This window comes from Peromyscus leucopus, chromosome X, assembly GCF_004664715.2.
Source record: "Peromyscus leucopus breed LL Stock chromosome X, UCI_PerLeu_2.1, whole genome shotgun sequence".
Classification (NCBI taxonomy): Eukaryota; Metazoa; Chordata; class Mammalia; order Rodentia; family Cricetidae; genus Peromyscus; species Peromyscus leucopus.
The window spans coordinates 87,414,148-87,438,278 of NC_051083.1; the positions used below are offsets into that span (position 1 = coordinate 87,414,148).

At 41.7% G+C, this 24,131-nt stretch overlaps 1 protein-coding gene across 12 annotated transcripts in view; it reads right to left on the reverse strand.

The window, feature by feature from the left end:
* Trmt2b (tRNA methyltransferase 2 homolog B) overlaps positions 1–24,131 on the reverse strand; it is an 88,965-nt gene that overhangs the window by 38,985 nt on the left and 25,849 nt on the right. For 10 of the 12 annotated variants that reach the window (XM_028875019.2, XM_028875025.2, XM_028875018.2 and 7 more), the window contains 7 exons: positions 21,093–21,239; positions 18,825–18,919; positions 18,203–18,417; positions 17,933–18,034; positions 16,774–16,893; positions 16,477–16,576; positions 1,946–2,120 (listed from right to left, as the gene is read on the reverse strand). In XM_028875019.2, the coding sequence (XP_028730852.1) occupies positions 1,988–2,120; positions 16,477–16,576; positions 16,774–16,893; positions 17,933–18,034; positions 18,203–18,417; positions 18,825–18,919; positions 21,093–21,239 (912 nt within the window). In that variant the 3' untranslated portion in view covers positions 1,946–1,987. Of the gene's footprint in view, positions 1–1,945; positions 2,121–2,842; positions 4,059–16,476; positions 16,577–16,773; positions 16,894–17,932; positions 18,035–18,202; positions 18,418–18,824; positions 18,920–21,092; positions 21,240–24,131 lie in introns of those variants that run through there. The other 2 variants (XM_037199427.1, XM_028875028.2) reach the window with 2 other exon arrangements.

Consider the following 24,131-nt stretch of genomic DNA (forward strand, 5'->3'; position numbering starts at 1 on the left):
ATCTGGAAGTTCCAACCCCCACTGAGGCTTCCGTAACTGTCACGCCTACAAGTCACTGACAGGAGAGGACCCTGAAGACCCAAGATCTGGATGTGCCGGCTCTCTTGGTTCCTGGACCCTGGACACTGGAGGCAGACTCAGCAGAATTCTCCAGAGAACACCACCGGACTGCGCCGCACCTTTCCTAGACCCTGCAACCCACCTATCCCTTCACTTGTAAGTTACCCCACAAAATCAACCTCCCTTTTAACTACGTGGAGTGGCCTTAATAATTTCACCAATAGTGGCCTTGTTGGAGAAGGTGTGTCACTGGGAGTGGGCTTTGAAGTTTCAAAAGCCCACACCAGACCCAATGTCTCTCTCTCTCTGCATGCTGCCTGCAGATCAGATGGAAATCTCTCAGCTACTGCTCCAGCATCCTGCCTTCCTTTGTGCCACCACACTCCCATCATGATGATAATGGTAACCCTTTGACACTGTAAGCCAGCCCCCAATCAAATCCTTTTTTATGAGTAGCCTTGCTCACGATGTCTCTTCACAGCAAATAGAACACTAAGACAGACCCTACCTCAAAAATATACACATACAACATTTTACATAAGTTTTAACAACTATCTTCTTTTGAGAAGCAGTCTGTTTTAGGAGCATTTAGAATTGAGAAAAATCTTAACTACCTGTTGACCTGATTATTATTTTGCAAGTCTGGCCACACATGCTAATTTCCTTGTCTTCTGACCATTAGAGTATTCAAATAGAGCATAAATTGTTGGGCAACCACCCAAGGACAACTCCAGAATTGAAAGGTTCATGGACTAGAGATGAGTGAATATAGTTAGTTCTAATATTATTTTATTATAGTACATAGTGGATTACTATAGACTTCTGGCGCTGTCTTCACCCATAATACTCAGCATAATCATAAGTATTCAACCCCTACTTTGAGAGTTTCTTAACCCCTCTGGGTATCTCTACTGAACAATTCTTCTACAGGTAAAAGATAAATGGTGTTATTACTCCTGGAGATAACCATATTTTCCTTTTTAAAAATATTTTTTTTTAATTATGTGTATTTACATGTGGGGGAGTGTGGGTCTGTACATGTGAGTGCAGTGTCCATGGAGGTCAGAAGAGGGCACTGGATCCCCTGAACCTACAGCTACAGGCATTTCTGAGCAGTCTGACATGGATACTAGGGATCAAACTCAAGCCTTCTGGAGAGCAGCATGTGCTTGTGAATCCTGAGCCATTTCTCCTGCCATGGACATAACCACATTATCGAAGGACATTCTAGGGTTGGGGATTTAGAGTGCTTGCCTAGCAAGCCCAAGGCCCTGGGTTCAATTCTCACTCAAAAAAAAAAAATCAAAGAACATTCTTGAAGTGTCAAAGTCTAGAAACCCCAACTATCCTATAATCACCACACAACTTTGCCTACTTTGTGTGTGTATAATGTGTGTGTTTGTGTGTGTGTGTGTGTGTGTGTGTGTGTGTGTGTGTGTGTCTGTGATTACACTTGTGGAGGCTCCCTTTTTGGAGACAGGGTCTCTCACGGAACCTGGAGTACACTTATTAGCTAGATTGGCTGGTCAGGAAAGCCACCAGGATCCCCGCCTCCACTTCCTAGCACTGCAAGAGCAGTCGTGTGCCACTATGACCTGTTATTTGTATGTGAATGCTGGAGTTGCAAACTCAGGCACTTGTACATGTGCAATAAGCACTTTATCCACTTAGCAATCTCCCTAGGCCCTGATTTTGCTTTGTAAAAAGTCCAAGGAGTTAGGCGCATTCAAAGCTAGGCAAATATGGGTAATCCCAAAGGAATACGACAAGCTATAGTTCAATCTGCCTCAGAGGAGGCGGCCAGCTATGTTCTTCTTGCTCAGAACACAAAGACCGCTTCCCCTGATGATACATCCTTGGGCTCCAATGCAGCAACATGCCAAACCTGGACGTCTCTGAAACGTCATCCTTATAAGCTTGCAGTCTCCTAGTCTTCTCGAGTGAAGAGGAGTACCAGCTCACAGTGTGGGGTGTGGGGAAACAAATCCACAGGTACAGCTTGTCTCAGGACAAAAGGTTCACCGAGGAGCTTCTTAGCAGAGTTTGGAGGACAGCATAGCCTGCAGAAATAGACCAGAACATCAGTTCACAGAAACAAAGAGAGGAAACTACCAGAACTCGGCTGCTTACAATTGAAGTCCTTCCTCTGTAGTCACACAGGCCAGCCCAGGGGTCTCTCATCTCCACTGCTCATTATTTCCATGTAACTGTTTTGCTTATCCATCTTCCTCACTGGAGTACAAAGGTTCAACTTACAGTGAGGTTATGGCCCAACACAACCATCATATGCCATAAACATTAAATCATAATGTATCTAAAGGGCTGCAAACACGCTTTGGTTGACAAGGCTTCTGAGTTCAATGCCCAGAATCCATGTCAGAATGTAAAGTGTGTTGGCATATGCTTGTAATCCAGTTCTAGGGATGCAAAACCAGGCAGATCCCTGGGGCTCAGTGGCAGCCAGCCTAGCCTACCAGGTGAAATCCAGGCTAGCAAGAGACTCTGTCTCAAAACACAAGGCAGATGGTTCCTAAGAAACAACACCTTTAGGTTGTCCTTTGGCACATGCACGCATGCGCTGCACACACATGCATGCACATAAAAATGTATCCAATTAGCTAGAGATAAATCTCAGTCTCTGATTTAGAGCACATGATTAGCATGTACAAATTTCTGGATTTGAACCCCAGTGCATGTGCACACACATACACACATACCAGATATATAATTTATATATCTGTAATATATAGTATCAAACATCACAGCTTACATTCATAATACCCTAAGACATGTACCCACCATTAAACTCTTCTAAAAAGGTTGTATCAATTTATACCCATTCTCTTGTACTTTTGCACTCAGACTTTTTCTACCATATAGAATTAAAACTGTCTTGCCTTTTTGAGGCCATGTTTAGAAATTTTCTCAGTGTGCTAGCTTAATTCTAGGTTTCATTTTAACCACTGCATTTTAAAATTCATTGTTATTATATATAATGTAAAATATAATTAATTCTTTCATCTGAGTCAAAATGAAATAGCATTAAAAGGTACATGAGGTAATTAATTTACTTTCCCATCTCTCATATGTCCCCAGTTCTTTCTTTCTAAAATACTTTTTAGATTTATTTAATGTTTATGTGTATGAGTGCTTTGCCTGTATGCATGTATGCGCACCACATGCATGCCTGGTGCCCGAGGAAGTCAGAAGAGGGCATCAGGTCCCCAGAAATTGGAGTTGCCCATGGTTACGAACCAGCATGTGGGCACTGGAAACCAAAGCCAAGTCTGTAGGAGCATCACGTACTCTCAACCCCTTAGCCAGCTCTACGGCCCTCTCCCCAGTTCTTTCTAGACAGAGAAAATTGTTACTGGGCTCTATTTCTGAAGGGGGTCCTTCCGTTAAGTAATTTTCAAAGGTAACATACAAAGTGGTATTTTTATACATATATATCATATATCATTTACTTTCCTCCTCCTCTACCCTACCCTGTGCTTCCTACCTCTCTGACTGAGTTCCTTCCTTCCCCAGGGACTCCCCTCCTCTACTTATCACAGTCCCTTAAGATTGTCTTGCTGTTTTATGACCTACACAGAAACACACACATTTGTGCACAAATATTTATAATGCAGGATCCATGTACAAGAGCAAACATTTGGCATTTGTCTTCCTAAGATTGGCTTATTTCGCTTATCAGAATAATGTCAAGTTCATCAAATTTCCTGCAAATATGACTTGATTTTTCAAGATTTACTTTTTCAGCCATGTATGTAAGCATGCATGCACATGCGCATGTGAAGGGTTGTCCATGGAAGCCAGAGGTGCTGGATCCTCGTGGAGCCTGAATCACAGGTGCCTGTGAGCTGCCTGATGTGGGTGCAGTGATGAGACTCGGTTCCTCTGCGAAAGCAGTACATTCTTGTAAGCGCAGAGCCACCTCTCTAGCTCAGTTTCGTTGTTCTTGTTATCAGTGTCTCATATAACTGACCAGGGGCTCTCTATGAAAATACAAATAAGCAAACACAAATACATGCCCTTCTCATCCTTTAAATTAATCTATTATATGGACAATTCTATAGCTTACTAGTTCTACTTAGTTACAACATTATCTAGAACATAAATCAAAAGCCACAATGTATTGATCCACGCACTGTAGTGCACACCTTTAATCTCAGCACTCGGAGGCAGAGGCAGGCGGAACTCTGTGAGTTTGAGGTCAGCCTGGTCTACAGAGTGAATGCCAGGACTGCTACACAGTAAGACCATGTCTCTAAAAGACAGAAGGGGAAGGAGGAAGAGGAGGGGAAGGGAGAGGAGGAAGAGGAGGAATGGAAGGAGGAGGAATTGAGGATGTAGCTTAGCAGCCGTAGAATATTCTAATTCACTGGCTTGTGTGAGGTCCTGCATTTGATGTCTAGCAATATTCATGAACACAAACAGAGACACACACACAGGAAGCAAAGAGAGAACAAGCAGAAAGGGAGGAATTTTTTTCAATTCATATACTTGACACGGGACTTCTATCAGACACACAGAAGAATTCTAAAACTTCAATAGTAAAAAGTCAACCCAGTTAAAGATGGCCGTAAGATCTGAATCTTGTTACCTTGTAAGTATCTAGAGATTTACAACTGACTAAAGGAAAGCAACTCCATTGGCAGAGTGCTAGCCAGGCATGCACAAAGCCTGAGTTCCTTCCTCAGCACTTCATAACCAGATGTGGTGGCGCATACCAGTGATTCCAGCACTCGGGAGATGAAGACAGACCACAAACTCAAGGTCAATCTGGGCCAGCTTTATACATGAGATGCTGTCTCCAAAGAAAAATTCAAAAAGATATATTAAAAAAAAAAAAAAAAAAAACACTTGGCCGAGAGGTGGTGGCACAAGCCTTTAGTCCCAGCATTTAGGGGGCAGAAGCAGGCCTGGTCTACAGAGCGAGGTCCAGGACAGGCACAGTTATAGGGAGAACCACTGTCTCAGAAAAACAAAAACAAACAAAAAACACTTAACAATCTTTAGCCACTGGGGAAATGAAAACAAAAACACAGTGATATACTACTTTCCATGAATTGTCATTTTAAGAAAAAAAAAGGCATCAACCAGATCTTAGGCTATACCTCACTGGAAGAATACCTGACTAGCACGAAAGTGGTCCTGGCTCCATTGCCAGCGCCACAAAATAGATTTTTTTTAAAGCCAATAACAAGATTTGGTGAAGATACAGAAGAAACAGAGAGAAAGTGGAATGCTCGTATACTACTGTTGGTACAATAGGGCAGCTGTTTGGAAAACCAACTGAAGTTCCTCAAAAGGTTAAACTAGTTACCATATGGCCCAGCAATTCCCCTCCTAGGTCTTTCTGAAACAGAAATGGAAGAAAAACTGGCACATGAATATTCATTGCAACATTATTTATAAAAGCAATCAACCCATGAGCAGATAAGTGAGAGACAATATATACATACAATATTATTCCCTTTGAAGGCCAAAAAGAAAACGAAGGACCAATAAATGTTTAAACACAGATGAATGAACATCACATACATTATGCTAAGTGAAAGAAGATGCAAAGAACCACAGAATATATGACACAATTCAATTCAATGAGTTCAATTCAATGAGATATGCCAGGTAAATCTATAGATAGAAGACACATTACAGGTTGCCTAGGGTCAGAAAGGAGGGGTGGAGCTAGGCAGGGATGCTAAAAGGTACAGTGTTTTTTCAGAAGACAAAAATATTCTGGATTTAGATGGTGATGATGGCTGAAAACCAACCAACCAAAACTTACTGAACTATATACTTAAAGAAAACATGGCCAGGAAGTGGTGGTGCATGCTTTTAATCCCAGCACTCAGGACGCAAAAACAGGTGGATCTCTGTGAGTTCGAGGACAGTCAGGGCTGTTATACAGAGAAACACTGTCTCGGAAAAGATGAGAGATTTATTTTGGTTTATATATATGGGTATTTTGCTTGCATGTTTGTATATCAGAGGGGATGGAGGACACCAGGAGAACAAGGCCCTCTGAATCAACTAAGCAAGGTGCATGTGAGCTCACAGAGACTGAAAAGGCAAGCACAGGGCCTACGTGGGTCTGCACCAGGTCCTTTGAGTATATATTATAGCTATTAGCTTAGTATTTTTTATGGAGCTCTTCACTGTGAGATCGAATGGGTGTCTGAGTCCTGCACCTGCTCTTGAGACTTTTCCTCCCGTTGGGTTGCCATGTCTAACTTTGATAACAGTTTTTGCTTCATCCTTTTTTATTTTACTTTGCCATGTTTTGTCGTTATCGCTTATAAGTCTGCTCTTTTCTAATGAGACAGGAAGGAAGTGAATCTGGATAGGAGGGGAGGAAGGGAGGAACTGGGAGGAGGAGAGGGAGGGGAAACTATAATCAGGACATACTGTATGAGAAAAGAATCTATTTTAAATTTAAAAAGAGATTTGTTTCAGTTTATGTGTATGGGTGCTTTGCCTGTATGTATGTCTGTGCATCATGTGTGCAGTACCCACGTAGGCCAGAAGAGGGTGACTGATCCTCTGGAATTGGACTTCAAGAAGGGTTTTGACATGTCATAATTTATATATTTTTAATTATTTAGTTTCTTTAAGCACATTTTAACGGGCTAACTTTGGAAAATTAGGAAGTTTTCATTTTAGGAAAAAAATGGCAATAATTTTAATGATTTAATGGTAAAATATATGTAACACAAATTTTAACTACTGTTAAATCTATTTTATTTTATTTTTTGAAGACGTGGTCTCATTATGTAGTCCTGATTGTCCTAGAATTCAGTATGCAAACCAGGCTGGCCTCAAACTCATAGACTGTCACTGACTCACAGTTCTGAGATTAAAGGCATGTGCCACCACTGTACCAACAATTATGCTATGAGCTGCCATGTAGGTGCTGGGACCAAACCTGGGTCCCCTGCAAGAGCAACAAATGCTCTTAACCACTGTACTATTTCTACAGCCCCACGAAGTATATTTTTTTAAAGATTTATTTATTTATTATGTACACAGTGTTCTGTCTGCATGTATGCCTGCAGTCCAGAGAGGGCACCAGATGTCATTACAGATGTTTGTGAGCTGCCATGTAGTTGCTGGGAATTGAACTCGGGACCTCTGGAAGAGCAGCCATTTCTCCAACTCCCGAAGTATTTTTTTAATTGGTAAAATTGTATGAATTACAAAGAATATCTCCATAAAGCTGCTGAAAACTAACATATTGTCAAGATTTTCCATTATCAGTATATTATATTTTTCTACATAGTGGTGTATAGTCTTCTCTCATATAGATAGATCATAATTTATCTAGTTCTCTTCTGATGACTTTTGGAATATTTTCTCTTTTGATGTTAAAATATTACAGTCACCAATTTTATGTCATTTTACGTTTGGAAGTGACCTGCAGGATAAAAATCTGTGGAATGGGAGCTGAAGAGATGGCACAGTGATTAAGAAAACTGGCTGCTCTTCCAGAGGACCCAGGTCCAATTCCCATCACCTACTGTGCAGCTCACAACCGTCTCTAACTCCAGGTCTAGATCTGATGCCCTTTTCTGCCCTCTGTGAGATCAGGCAATGCAAGTGGTGTAGACATACATGCAGGGAAAACACCTATACACACGAAATAAAATGAAATTTTTTTTAATTGAGGCATGTATTTCTGGGTCATCAATATGCACATATTTAAAATTGTAATCTGCATTGCTAAATTTACTTCCAAAGGGATGATACCGACTTGTACTGATTAGTGCTCAATTTATAGCAGCAACATTTTCTATTTCTAATGTCCCATAATGTCAACAGTGCATATCAAACTTTTGTATTTTTCAGTTTGGAATGCTAAAAGTGTTTCTGTAGGGATGTGGCCCCTGGTAGGTTGCCAGTGGATAGCACCGTCCCATGAGTACACAGGCAGCGTTAATTGGACTCAGTGTGTTATTTTAAAAAAGAGAACATGGGTCTAGAAGGAGCTAGTGTTGGGTAACAGGTTGGATATGATCAAAATGTGCTGTGTGTATCTATGAAATTCTCAAATGTTTTATATGTATTGTATAAATTCATGTGTATTTATGTGTATGCACACACACACACACACACACACACACACACACAGAGAGAGAGAGAGAGAGAGAGAGAGAGAGAGAGAGAGAGAGAGAGAGGTGTATCTCAATGTACTTTGTTACAGGTTTTAGACAGGCTGTTTCTATGTAGCTCAAATTGCTCTCATACTCATAATCCTACTGCCTCATTATCCTGAGTGCTGGATTACAGGCATGTGCCACCAAGCCTAATTTCAATATACTTTCAAATCTCATTTCCATTCTCTCTGTTTCTCCAGACATAGTCTTTCTATGTAGCCCTGGCTGTCCTGGAACTCATTCTGTAGACCAGGCTGGCTGAGTACTAAGAGGCCCCTGAGTGCTGGGATTAAAGCATCCAGCTTATATTTCTATTTTCATGGGGGAGGCAGCAGCATCTCATAATGCATGAACACATTTATAATACTTCCTTTGCATATGCTCTGTTAGTTTTGCAACTGTGCAGTTTTCCTGTTTCTTATTGACCTCTAGGGCTTGATTACAGACTGAGAAAAGGTTCTGTAATATTTACTGAAAATGGTTTCCATAAGTGAAATTGCTTATGGTACTTTTTGTTATGTAAAAGTTCCAGATTTTTCTCCATACTTTTATTGAAACGTTATTCAATACCATATAGTACACCCATTTATACAGCTCAGTGGTTGTTAGTATATTCAGAGCATGCACTTACCACTATCAACAATTTGGGGACATTTTCATTAGCCCAGTAAGACCCCATGTACCACTTAACAGCCATATCTCTTAATTGACTCCCAAACACAGTAGCTCTAGGTAGCCACAAACCTTTTTGTTTCTATAGACTTGTCTATTCTGGGCATTTTCTATAAAAATAACATATATATATATATATATATATATATATATATATATATATATATAGTGTGTGTGTGTGTGTGTGTGTGTGTGTGTGTGTGTGTGTGTGTGTGGTTTATATTTGTGTGTGAGGGTACACTTGCTCAAAAAGGCACATGTGGAAGTCAGGGGTTGATGTTCAGATCTCTTCCTCAGCCGCTCTCCATCTTAATTTTTGAGACAGGGTCTCACTCAACCTAGAGCTCATCAGTTGACTAGGTGGCTGGCCTGGGATCCACCTGTCTCTGCCTCCCAAAATTGAGGTGGGGTTACAGATGTATGTTGCTACATCTGACCTAATATGTGATCTTTTGTGTCTGGCCACTGGATACCAAGCGTATCTTCTCCCATTCCATGGGTGTCTTTTCACTTTCTGGGTGGTAACATTTGCAATAAAAAAGGGTTTTTTGTTTTGTCTTGATTTTAATATTTTTTTCCTTTGGGCTTTTGATACCATATTAAAGAAGACTTTGCCCAACCCAAGGTCATGAAGATTTTAAATGTTTTCTTCTAAAATTTCTATAGTTTCAGCTTTCACTCTCACATTTAGTTCTATAATACATTTTTAATGTTTTGTTTTTATTTTATTGAGATAGACCCTCAAGTAGCCCAGGCTGGCCTCAAACTTACCATGTAGCCAAGGATGGATGACCTTAAACTGCTGATCTCCTCTTGTCTCTACCTCTAAAGTGCTAGGATTATAGACATTTATCACCACTCCTGGCTTAGTTCTATCATACATTTTGAATTCATGTCTTTGAATGGTATAATATAATGAAGGTAGACACTGCATAGATAAACAGGAGTCCTGTAAGATTAGTTTAGCAATAGCGTAGCCATCTTCTTGTACATAATTATTCCCCATGATGTGCACATAATAAAATCACTGAATGATTAACTTCTTAGAATAATATTTCCAGGGATGAAGAGATGGCTCAGCATTTAAGAGTGATGCCTGTGCTCAACATCCTTAATCATCAGAGAAATGCAAATCAAAACGACTCTGAGATACCCTTACACCTGTCAGAATGGCTACGATCAAAAACACCAATGACAGCCAATGTTGGAGAGGATGTGGAGCAAAGGGAACACTCCTCCACTGTTGGTGGGAATGTAAACTTGTACAACCACTGTGGAAATCAGTATGGCGGTTTCTCAGAAAATTAGGAATCGAACTACCTCAAGACCCAGCCATCCCACTCTTGGGCATATACCCAGGGAATGCTGATTCATACCATAAAGATACATGATCAGCTATGTTCATAGCAGCACTATTTGTAATAGCCAGAACCTGGAAACAACCTAGATGCCCGTCAACGGAAGAATGGATGGAAAAAATGTGGTACATATACACAATGGAGTACTACTCAGCAGAGAAAAACAATGAAAGCATGAAATTTGCAGGCAAATGGATGGAACTAGAAAAAATCATCTTGAGTGAGGTAACCCAAACCCAGAAAGACAGTCATGGTATGTACTCACTCATAAGTGGATTCTAGATATAAAATAAAGAACAATCAGACCATAACCCATAGAACCATAGAGGCTATATATATAGCATGGAGGTCCCTAGGACGACTGTGGCTTATAATAAATTTCGGTTTTACTCAATTATTGAAAAAAAATAGCCAAGTGAATGGAAACACATGAACTATGAACCAAAGGCTGAGGAGCCCCAGCTGGATCAGGCCCTCTGAATAGGTGAGACAGTCGATTGGCTTGATCAGTTTGGGAGGCAACTAGGCAGTGGGACCCAGTCCTGTGCTCATTGCATGAGTTGGCTGTTTGAAACCTGGAGCTTATGCAGGGATGCTTGGCTCAGTCTGGGAGGAGGGACTGGACCTGCCTGGACTGAGTCTACCAGGTTGATTGCAGTCCTCAGGGGAGGATTTGCCCTGGAGGAGGTGGGATTGGGGGTGGGCTGGGGGTAAGAGGAGGGGGTGGGAGGGGGGAGAATAGGGGAACCCGTGGCTGATATGTAGAACTGAATGGTATTGTAAAATAAAATAAAATAAAAAGAGTGATGTCTGCTCTTGCAGAGGATCTGGGTAATGTTCCCAGCTCCCACATGACAGCTCATGACCATCTGTAACTCAAGTTCCAGAGGATCCAACACCCTCTTCTTCTAGCTTCTTTGGGCACATAGGCAAACACTCATACACATAAAATAAATCTCTTTTTTTAATATAAAAATTCCCATAGTTAAGTAACAGATTACTGCATCTTATGTAGTATCATTTTAGTATTTTTATATAATATCATTTAATGAATTTAATTGATAGTTCTTGAAGAAATATAAATGGCCGATAAATATTTGCAAAAGTGCTCAACATCCTTGCCATCAGGAAAATGTAAATTTTTAACTGCTCTGAGATTCTATCTTATCCCAGTCATAATAACTAACAATAAGGAAACAAATGGCAAAAAATGAATGCTGGTGAGGATGTGGTACCCTTACTTACTGCAAATAGGCATATAAATTGGTAAAGTTACTGTGGAAATCAATGTGGAAGTTTCTCCAAAAACAAAGTGAAAACCAGAACTACCATGTGACACAGCTATACGGCTCCTGGGTATCTACCTAAAGGATTCGAAGTCAGCATATTACAGAAACCCATGTACACCCATGGTTCCTGAAGCTTTAATCACAAGAGCTCTGAAGTAGAAACAGTCTAGATGTTTATGAAGAGATCAGTAGTTTAAAATGTGATGTGGGGCTGGGGAGATAAGTCAACAGACAAAGTGCTTGTCATGCAACTATGAGGACACATGTATGGATCCACAGCACCCATGCAAGAGCTTGGTGGTAGCACAGGTCTGTAACCTTAGTGCTGAGGGTCAGAAGATAGAGAAAGGCAGATATCAGGGACTCATTGGCCAGTGGGTCTAGCTTAAACGACCAGCTTCAGACTCAGTGACCCTGTCTCAGCAAAGAAGATGGAGGGCCACTGAGGTGGCTCAGTAGATAAAGGTGCTTGCCACCAAGCCCAGTGGCCTGAATTTGGTCCCCAGGATCCACATGGTAGGAGAGAAGCAACTCCTCCAAGCTGTCCTCTGGCCTCCACACATTTGCACAGAAAAAAGGCAAAATCAGGTGGAAAATAAAAGAGGAACAGACTCAGTGTTGACCTCTGGCTTTCACATATGCACATGCAAGTGTGGTACTTACACAAATGGGATTTTATTCATCTCTAAAGACAAATAAAATTATGACATTCAAAAGGAAATGGATGGAACTGAGATCACTGTTAAGTGAAATAAACCAGAGTCAGAAAGACACATATCACATGAATTTGTGTCTTTGTGTCTGTGTATATGTCTATGTGTATATCTGTGTATGTGTGTGGTGGGGGTAGACAGAATGGGGACAATGTTGGGGAAGGAAAGGGTCCTAATGAAATAAAAAAAAGAGTGAAGGAGTGCATAAGAACAAAGCATATGAGACATGGATGAAAGTGTCACAACGAAATAAACAAAAAAAACAATAAATCAGGGCTGCTGAAATAGCTCAGCTGGTAAAGGTGCTGGCTGCAAAGTCTGATGGCCTGAGTTTGAGTCTTAGGATGCACAGGGTGGAAGGAGAAAACGAATTCCCACAAGTGCCCCTCCCCCCTCACTAATAAATGTTAAAAAAAATTCTTTAAAGTGACAATGAAACTAATTTCTTTGCATACTAAAAAAAATTAATAAAATTAATTTATGATTATGAAATAATTTATTTATTAATTATAAAAATAATTTATAATTAATTAATAAATGATTGCCTTTTATTCTATATCTTCTGAATATTCAGTTAAAAAGCACAGGATAATTATAAAGAAATCCTATGGTTTTCTAGAGTACATTTATAGGTTCCCATTTCTTACATTTAAGTCTTTAACCCACTTATAATTTATTCTAATTTAGTCTAGATATAAATCCAACTTTTTCAGTGTCTATACAGCTGTCAATCACAATTTACTAATTAGTCCATTTTTACCCACTGATAAGAGATACCATCTTCATGTCATATTCAAAATAAAAAATGGAAGAGTAATTGTGCAGAAACAGAGAAGCAAATACGATGGAGAGACTGAGCCTAATTTTCTTTGAGTTAGAAGCTCCACCGCCACCCCCACCCCCCACCCCCACCCCCACCCCCACCCCCAACTGGATAAGACGGTAGTCTCACTATGTAGCCCAGGCTGACCTCTAAGTCACTATGTAACCCAGCTTTCTCTTAAATTCATGGCTTCCCTCCTGGCTTACTTCCCTGAGTACTGGGATTAGAGATACACACATCACTGCACCCATCTTGAGTGGGAGATCATTGTTTTTTCTCTGCTCACTAATCTGTCCAGCACTTACCTTGTTTTCTAGAATTAAGCTTGGCCATTTGTATTTTCCCAGAAAAATCAGACTTCATGTAGGTGTTCAGATATTTTTAAAGCAAGCTCTAAGAGTACCTCTTACAATTGGGAAAACAATCTGAGTGTGCTGATATACACCTGTTACCCCAGCACTTGGGAGGAAGAAATAGGAGGACTGCCATAAGATCAAGGCCAGCCTGGTCTATGTAGTGAGTTCCTAGCTAGGCAGACCTACATAGTGAGACCTTGTCTTAAAAAAAAAGTGAAACAAATTCTTCAAATCTGTAGTTATTCTGCTTTATTATTTATGGTTATATGTTTGTGTTTTTACCCTTTTATGTTCTTGACTAGGTTTATTTACCTATTTTTTTCACAATAACATTTATTTGCCGTATCTTTCATTTTGTTTTATAGTTCACTAATATATGGTGTTTTCTGAGACAAGTTCTCACTATGTATTCCTGCCTGCCTGCCTGGCCTGGAACTCACTATGTAGAGCAGAGTGGCGAAAAACTCAAGAGAGATTTGCCTGCCTCTGCCCTCCCGAGTGCTCAGATTAAACGCCTGCACCACAACACCTGGCTGGGTTGTTGTTGTTTATTTTATAAGTTTTTTTAAATTATTTATTTATTTTTATTTTATGTGCATTGGTGTTTTGCCTACATGTATGTCTGTGTGAGGGTGCCAGATCCCTTGGAACTGGAGTTATAGAAACCTGGGAGCTGCCATGTGGGTGCTGGGAATTGAACCCAGGTCCTTTGGAAGAGCAGCCAGTGCTCTTAACCTCTGAGCCATCTCTCCAGCCCACTGGGTTGTTTTTTCATATTAGTTTTTAAGACAGGATCTCATTATGTGGCTGATAATAAACCCATAATCTTCCTGTCTCCGCCTAAGAGCTGGCATTATAAAAAGGTACCACAACATCTGGCTTTTTAAATTCTTTTTAAAATAAAATATTTATATTAATCCTGTGACAATTTCATGTACACATAAAATATATTCTTCTCATATTCAGCCTCCCTACTCCTCCCCATAACTCTTCTCATATCCACCCCTTACCCCCCACCCCCTCCCAACTTCACATCACTTTTGTAATTACCCATCAAGTCCAATTTGTGCTGCCCATATACACATGGGACCATCGACTAGAGCATGATCAACCTATCAGGGGCCATACCCCCACGGAGAATAGGCTCTCCTTCCCCTAATAGCTGTCAACTGTCAACAGCTCCTCATATAGGGGTAAGGGTTCAGGAGCCCCTCCCTGTTCCATGCTAGAATGCTGGCTGCTTTGATCCTGTGCAGGTCGTGTGCAGGCACCCACAGCCACTGTGAGTTCCTGAGGGCAGTGGTCCTGGCACGTCCAGAATAGCCTGTTTCTCCCAGGTCCTCCCTGAACTCTGGCTCTTATCATCTTTCCAGCCTCTCTTTTGCAATGGTCCCTAAGCCTTGGTGGGGTGATGTAGATGTCCTATCTGTGGCTAAGCAAAGCATTCTAAACACTTGTTTCCCACACTTTGACCAGTAATGAGAAAACAATTTAAAACTTTAAAAAAACACAACAAAGTATCGTTTCTTCCCCGTTAGAATGGTTAAGGTTAAAAAAGAAAAGGAGTTAGGGGCTAGCAAGATGGCTCCATGGGTAAACACACTTGCCACCAACCCTGACAACCTAAGTCCTCTGACCTCCATATGTATACTGAGGTACACATACACACACAAACACACCACCCCCAGATAAATAAATAACTATAAAGATATTTTTAAAGGAGAAAGAGGTGGGCTTAGCGGCACACACCTAAAACCCTAGGACTTGGGAGGTAGAGACAGGAGAATTGCGAGTTCAGGGCCAGCCTTAGCTATATGAATCCTCGTCTCAAAACAAATATACACAGGCCGGCAAGATGGCTCAGCAGGTAAAGCACAAGTCTCGGGACTTAAGTTAGCTCCCTAGCACCCGAGGTGGAAAGAAGGACAAAGCCAGTCCCAACAGCTGTCTTCTGACCTCCACACAGAAGCTTAGGCAGACATAACTCTGTCTCCTCACATACACCGATAACTTGATTAAAATTTAACCGAAGACCAAAACACTACCAAAAATAAAAAGACGCAAAATAACATGCTGACAAGGACATGGAGAAAGGGGGAAGGGGAACTTTTAAACACTGCTGATGGGGGTGAAAATTAATGGAATACAGTATCGAGATTCCTCAAAACACTAAAAATAAGTCTACCATTTGAGCCATCTGTACCATTTCTTGGGATAGCCCAAAGGGAATTAAACCAGCCTATCCTTGGTACCCTCTTTAAAATTTGTACTCCAAGTGAGTATCTGATTTGTCTCACCCTAGACAAGTCCCTATAATTAATTCTTAAAAGTGATGTAATCAGGGGCTGGAGAAATGGTTCAGTAAAGAGTACCAACTGTTCTTACAAAGGACCCAAGTTTGGTTCAAAACATCCACATGGTATCTCACAAGTGCCTGATTCCAGTTCCAGGGGATCAGGCACCCTTTTCTGGCCTGCAAGGGTTTGTGCGAATATGAGGTACACATAACTTATACAGGTTCATATATATAATTTATTATGAAAAAAAGAAAACTTATTTTTAAAGTGGTATATTGAGCTGAGTGTAGTGATGCATGCCTGTAATCCCAGCATGTGGGAGACAGAGGCAGGTGGATTTCTGTGAGTTTGAGGCCAGCCCAGTCTACACAGTGAATTGTAGAACTACACTAGAGCTACAAGGTGAGAACCTGTCTCAAAAAAAAAGTGGTATAATTTTTTTCTTTATGTTTCTATAGTTTTTCCAAACTGTACATAGAAAGCATAGACTGCTCTGATTTTTAGGAAAAATAATTTTGTTTTTTTGCCTTTTTTTAAATGAGACTGGGTCTTGCTTATCCCACACTGGCTTCAATCTCAACTCACTACATAGCCAAGGGTGATCTTGAACTTCTAATCCTCCTGCCTCTACCACCCTGCTCAGTTGTATGTGGTGCTGAAGATCAAACCCAGCGTGTCATGAATGATAGGCAGTTAGTCCCCCAGCTGAGCCATATCCTCCGCTCATGGAAAAATAACCCGCGACTCACTCAATGAAGTTCCTTGTGCTTTCACCATGCGGCTTGCAGGAAACAAAAACTAGCCTCTGGATGGCCCTGCAGTTCCGAATGGCTTGCACCACTTGGTAATCTGAAGGAGTAAACGCCTTGTTAATACACTTAACCCATCGTAGTCTGTTACTCCAAAGTTCACGCTGAGCAGCACTCAGGACTGCTAAGGAATGGAGGAGAAGCCACTTCAGGGCTACCTCATAGGGACATATTCCCTGGTGTGGGAATAAAGATGGTGGACATCATGGGAACACCCAAGTTGCCCTCCCTCCTTACGCAGTCCAGCACGGGCAGGGTTCACCACAGCAACAGTTAACTTCTCATCTTCCTGCGACTTCAACAACTGTGGCAAAATCTTCTCTGCTCTTCCAGCATGAAACTCACAGTTGGTGACACCTGTGGAAGAGGATCATGGGACATAACTTGAGCCCAACAAGCAGGAAGCTTCAGTTTTTGAAAACCATATAGCAGCCAGGGTCCTGCCATTCCCTGTGGCCCCAGTGTACCTCTGAATAGCAAAGAAAGAAACGCTCTTGGTAGAAAGAAAGTACTGCTGCACGGACTCTCCCTTGGAAAGTCTGAATGAGCCTTCCATCTGCAGTGACGAGATGTAGGTAAGTACCTACACCACAACAAAACCTTGACTTTCACTCAAGCACTCTTCCTGATCCATCACTAGTTTCTACTTGGTGCCTCGAGAACTGTCTGGAAGTTGGGCATGTTGGCACCCATCTGTAATCCTAGCACTTGGGAAGCAAAGCAAGACATAAGGCATTCAAGGCCAGCCTAGGCTGCACGGAAAAATAAATTAATAGATAAAAGAATTATCTGGAAGTAGAATAAAGGAAAGAAAAACTATTTTCCATATTGCAAACTGTCATTTTATTTAAACAAAAGGTTCTATTTAACAATTGTAATTTGTTTTGTTTGGGGCTCACCATGTAGCCCCAGCTGGCTTTGAACTCCCTATATAGACCAGGTTGGCCTCGAACACACAGAAATCCACCTGCCTCTGCCTCCCAAGTGCTGGAATTAAAAGTGTTCACCCCAATGCCAGGCCAATATTCCAAGTTTGAAACCTATTGTATTAGGCTGTGATGCTCAGAGTTTATGGAAAGCATGTTCTTCTACTATGTCCAACATTTCGTCATTTCCCTTCCTACTAACAGGCTTGCACTTCCCTGGGGCTCTTTATAGAATGAAAAAGAGAAAGTTATGAAGACCTCTTCTAGAAAACATCAAGATCCAACTGTGGCTACTCTAGAACTCTGCCTCCCTTTGCAGAGAAAGAACGCATTTCTATTTGTTTGATTCTGCAGGCTGGTAATGGACCCCTGGGCCTCACACATGCTAAGCAAGCAGTCTGCCACTGAGCTACATCTGCAGCCCCTCAACTACATTTCTTCCATTTCTCCCCAGAATCTGATCTAGGTACCATTGAAGGCTGCAGTCCACCTGGCATCCTCTACTGCCTGCTCTACCAGCTCAATGCCAAGGACCTGGGATGCACGCTGAGCCAGAGAAAGGCCAATTACACCTGGAGGAGTAAGAAATAAGAAGAAGTTATTTTTGTGTTTTAAACCAACATGGTTATATTTATACCATCAACACTCTCCCCCTGACATCCTTGAAACGGCCCTAAGTTCTGAGTAGATGGCTTCTGAGAGCTAGACAACACATAGACTTCCTTGGGGCTGCTGCTTGCCTGTTCCACAGCAAATGTCAAGGAGGATGGTATTGGAGTCCACTCCACTCAGTTCCCCAATGGTCTGATACAGCAATTCTGCACCAGCAGTATTAATCTGGAAGAAGGCATCTGGAGAGATGCGGACCTTCAAACCCAGAAGATCTTCAAAGATGTGGGGTTCCCCAAACAGGAGCTGGTAGGGGGACTGCTCATGACTGCAACGGGTCATGGTGCTAGGAAAGAATAAAGGAAGACAGCATTGTAGAATGACAGAACTTTCTACCTCTTACTGCTTGGTTGGAAGGGGCATCCCAAGCCTCTCAGCTGGAAGACACAGCTTGCTGGCCACAGCTCTGGGACTTCTGTAATGAGTTCCATTCTTGAGGGATGGAGGGAGGTACATGTGCCCACTCTCATTTTATATTCTTTTTGTGTAGATTTTGAGAAGTTTAAGGCTACCATACCCCCCCCACTTCACTTTCCTATTCCAGCCTGGGTTCCCAGATGTGGCTGGTGTATGAAAGCCAGGTCTAACTAGCCTGCGGGCCTCAACTCCCAGTAGCCCACCATCAGCAAAGCACAAACCCAGGCTAGGGCAAGCCTGCAGCCTCGATTTCCTGTCTGGCTGCCCCAGGCTTACCTTTCCTGGAAATAGAGTGAGGTCAATTCACAGACTGCTCCAGGGCCTTTAGTGAAAAAGTCCCTCAAGGTCACCTTCTGAACACAGAGCTCCTCCTGCCCAGAACATGAAATCATGAGTCAAGCAAAGACTCATCCCTGACAAATTCTCTTGCCAATAGCTCCGGTAATCAGCCCTGAAGCAGTCAGACAAGAAGACACATTTCTCAAGTTCTATTATAAATAACACTTAGCATAAAGCAATGTTCTGCAGGGCAAAATCAACAATAACAGGCTATTTTCACATCTCAGTCAAAGCACTGCTTGGCTTCTCAGCTTCTGACAAATCTCATACAATAGAACCTAATAGTTCTCCAAAGAAAGTGGGAGTTACTCCTATAAACAAGGAGCTAAACTAAGCTTCTGTCCCAGCATGCACAGAAAATAACCTTTCAAATCCCTTCATACTTCTCCGCTTTTGCTATCCCAACCACCCACTCAAATATCACCTCAGAAGACGTGAGTCCTAGAAGAAATGAACCAGGAAACAGAAAAGAAAGAATGTGGTGGGTCGCCAAGATGGCTGAGTGGGTAAAGGTGCTTGCCATCAAGCCCAATGACCCAAGTTCAATCCCTGGGACCCATAACATGGAAGGAGAGAAATGACTCATGTCAAGTTGTTCTCTTAACATCCAACTAAATGTAAAAGATAAATAATGAACGTGGTAAATAATGAACTCCTTTTTTCTGACTACAGAATATATTAGAATTCTAATATTGCTAATAACTACAGACTAACTTGGCATACTGACACAGGGTTATAAACCACGTCAGAGCTACAGAATTTAAAAGACCAGGCCAGGAATCAAAGGACTCCGAGTCAAATCCTAGCTTTGTAGTTACCTGGCTCTTTAACCTTCCATGTGACTGTGCCTCCATTTGATAATCTATACAACGAAGGTGGTAACGTTCTTCTTACACCTACCGACTTTAGAAACTGGCTGAGATAATCTACTAAGTATAGGGATGTTTCCAAATGAGATTATCTGCACTGGTTGGGGTTCTGTTGTTGTTTTGTCAACAGGAGGCAAGATGAAGTGATCTAGGAATGAGAGCCTCAGCTGAGGAATTGCCTCCATACACCAGTCGAGTGGACTTTTTCTCAATTGATGGCTGTTGTGGAAAAGCCCAGACCACTACAGGTGGTGTCATCCCTGGGAAAGTGGTACTTAGGTATATAAGAAAGCAAACTGAAAGCTGAAGAGTTGGTTTTGTGGTTAAGAGCACTTGTTACAGCTGGGCAGTGGTGGCACACGCCTTTGATCCCAGCACTTGGGAGGCAGAGACAGGCGGATCGCTGTGAGTTCGAGGCCAGCCTGGGCTACACAGTGAGTTCCAGAGAAACCCTGTCTCGAAAAACCAAAAAAAAAAAAAAAAAAAAAAGAAAGAAAGAAAGAAAAGAGCACTTGTTGCCATTGCAGAGGACCTGGGCTTGATTTCCAGTACTCACACGGTGGCTCACAACCATCTGTAACTCTGGTCTCAGAGGAGCCAAAGCGCTCTTCTGACCTTCTTGGGCACCAGGTACACACTGGTGCATATACATACATGCATACACTCATACACCTAAAATAATTTTTAAATCTAAAAATAAAAGCAAACTGAGCAATCCATAGGGAGCAAGACAGTAAGCAGCATTCCTCCATGACCTCTGCTTCAGTTCCTGCCTCTAGGTTCCTGCCTTGAATTATTTCTCTGACTCCCCTTCAAGAGTGACTATGAGATGTTAAAATAAATCCTTTCTTCCTCGAGTTGCTCTTAGTCATGGTTTTTATCACAGCAACAGACAGCAAACTAGAACACTGTCTAAAAGTGCTAAGTGCATTACAAATGTAAAGCATAATTTGGAAAGCTGCTATGCTCGCCACTATGCTAGCAGAGCGTGTGAAGTATTTCGATTATAAAAGTTGGACATGCAAATCTCTATGGAAATAGCTTTTGTGTTCAGTAGAGTCTACTACCATGAGCAAAGTTCTTGGGAAAATACTTGGGAGTCTATGTACAATAATTATCTTGGGTAACCTAGCCACAGTCTTCATGATTTGATTATGCCAGCAGTATGGTTAAGTTATATTCTTACCAACTCCTCTTCATCCTCAAACCTGCTCTCTACACAAATATTCTGTAGATGTGTAGTTTATGCTACAAAACTGCTCTAAAACTTCCAAAAATGCCCAGGAGCATAGTACAGAGTTACCACAGAAGTGGCTTCTTATCCTGGCAGACTTACCTGACTTAATCCCTGGGGATGAAAAGTGATGATAGCCATTGTGTGTCCTTGGCTATTGGTTCGAACTGTGAGCTCACGCCAGTGTCCACCTTCATGAAACAGAAGACAGGGTTCCACTGAAGACTGTCGAAGGAATACTTCATAGTACTAAGAAGAAACTGGTATTATACATAGGCACAAGGAACAAGTTCAACAGCTCATTATGCATTCTGGGTCACTCTTTGAGGCTGTATTATGCTCCCCAAAATATATGTGTTGAAGCATATCCTCAGAGCATGACTGCCTTTGGAAACAGACCTTTAATGAAGTAAGGAAGCCAGACATGGTAGTCAACATACTTCAAGGATTCAAGAGGCTGAAGTCAGACAATCTCAAGTTCAACATCATTCTAGGCTACCTAGTTTGACTCTCAAAAGTACACAAAATTAAGAGGTGATTAAATGAAAAAGAGGCCACTGTGGTGGTTTGAACTGGTATGGCCCCACAGATTCATGTTTGAATGCTTGGCCCATAAGGAGTGGCACTCTTAGGTGGTGTGGCCTTGTTGGAGTAGCAGAAGCTGGCTTTGAGGTCTCATATATGCTCAAGCTATGCCTACTAGACAGTCTCTCCTACTGCTTGTGGATCAGGATGTAGGACTCTCAGCTCCTTCTCCAGCACCATGTCTATCCTGCACATCGCCATGTCCCACTATGATGAAAATGGACTAAACCTCTGAAACTGTAAGTCAGCTCCAATTAAATGTTTTCCTTTATAAGAATTGATGTGGTCATGGTGTCTCTTCACAGCAACAGAAACCCTAACTATGACAGACACTAAGCACACTTAATCCAATCTGACCAGCATCTTTATAAGAAGAGGAAAGGCAGAGATAGAAATATAGCTCAGATGGTAGAGTGCTTGCCTGGTATGCAGGAAGTACTGGGTTTCCCAGTCCCAGCACTGCATAAAAACTGGGCATGGTGGCACATAACTGTGATACCAGCCTTTGGGAGATAAAAGCAGGAGGATCAGAAGTTCAAGGTCATCCTTGTCTACATAACAAGTTTGAACCTAGCCTGGGATACATGAGACCCTGTTGGGAGAAGAAGCAGAAAGAGAAGGAGCAGGAGGAGGAGGAAAAGAAGAAGAGGGAAGAAGGAAAAAAAAGGAAGAAGGAAGGAAGGAAGGAGAAGGAAGGAGAAAGAGGAGGAGAAATGTGAGCATATCGAAAAACATAAGGGCTAAATGTGCACAGAAAAGACCATGTGGAGCCCCAGTATAAAGCTGGCCATAGGCTTGAGTTAAAAACAAACCTGCCAGACTTGAAACTCCAGATAGAAAGGAACTAAACTTCTGTTGTTTAGACCTCAGGCCTGCAGTAATTTACTTAAGTAGCCCTAAGAAGAAAAGTGACACAAAAGCATGCCCCTTGGCCAGCCATGGTAACACACATCTGTAATTCTAGCACTCAGGAGGCTGAAGCAGGAGGATCCTAAGGTCTAGGCTTGCCAGGGCTATGCAGCCAACCCTGCCCCATGACCTTATGGAGGACATCATCATTTTTTATATTTTAAACTCTAAGTTCCATGAAGGTTTAGTATTATATCCTCAATCTGGCATAAAATACATGCTCAATAATATTTTTGAAAGGAGGTATGAATGAATAAATAGAAAACATATTCAGATACAAGACTTCAGTTTATTCTATATGTGATACTAAACCCAAGAAAGTGCCATTTCTGTGAATTATTCCTGGCACCACTTCCGAATGCCTTACTAAGCTGCTGTGATTTATTCTTACTTATAACTTCCTGGTCCAAACCTATCATTTCTATAACATACAATTAGATGCCAACTATGTTACAGCTCAGTCCAGTCCTCCAGTTCAATTGTTATTTACTTTTTGGTTAAAAATGGATGCTTTCTGGAAGCAAGACTCAAATGTCAGAGGTCTTGGAAAGATGATGGTTGGAAAAACGAAGCCTCATCTGGAAATAATGTTTAAGGAAATAAGAACTACAACTCCATCACTATATGACCATTGTAAAATGAAGAATGACTCCTGTTTTTACAGGAGAACACTTAAGTATTAAGACAAAAGATCTCCTAATTAAAATAGCAGAATAGTCTACCTAAAAATCCTACTCAGATGAAACAAAGGAGTTAGAAAATGTACTGTTATTTACGCCCATTGTTCAAACAATGATCTTTTTTCTCCACTGAAATATCATTTTCTGCCTCAGTGCTAGATCACTCCTATTAACAGACAAGCATTCTTTTACTTTCCCACTTTCAGAAAAAGCATGGAGGGCTGGAGAAATGGCTCGGTGGTGAAGAGCACTGGCTGCTGGCCTACAGGACCTTGGTTCTCAGCACTGAGCGGGTGGTTGACAGTCATCTGTAACCCCAGCTGCAGATGAGCCGAACCCGTTTCCTGGCCTCTGTAGGCATGAGGCATGCACATGGTATACATACATGCATACAGACAAAACCACTCTCACACACAAAATAAACAATTTTTTTTTTTCATGTTTAAAAGAAAGAAAAATCAAGGAGCCAGGCACCACACCTGCAATCCTCCCAGAACTTGTGAGATGCAAGCAGAAGAACCAAGAAGTCAAGGTTATCCTCAGCTGTGTAGTAAGTTGGACGCCAGCCTGGGCTACATGAGACCCTGTCTCAAAAGAAAGACTTTCTTGAGTTCATAGTCCCTATTAGCTAATACTCTACTTCTTTTTTTTCCCACTTTGTAGCCAAACTCACAAGAACTGTATATATCCCCATCTCGTATTCTTCTATTCAACCACTTGAATAAGGTTGCTACCACTCCACCTAAACTGTTTGCATTAAGGTCACCAACTACCTGGTCCTGAAGTCCAACGGTCCATCCTCAGCAACACTGGACACAGCTGGTGAATGTGTCTTCTCATGTTTTGGCTCCCAGAACACCACTGTCTTGCTTCCTTCGACCTCACTAGCTACTCAATTTCAGCTCCTCCTCTTCCCAGACTGCTGGCACAACCAACCCCTACTCTATTGGCAGTCATATACAAGAAC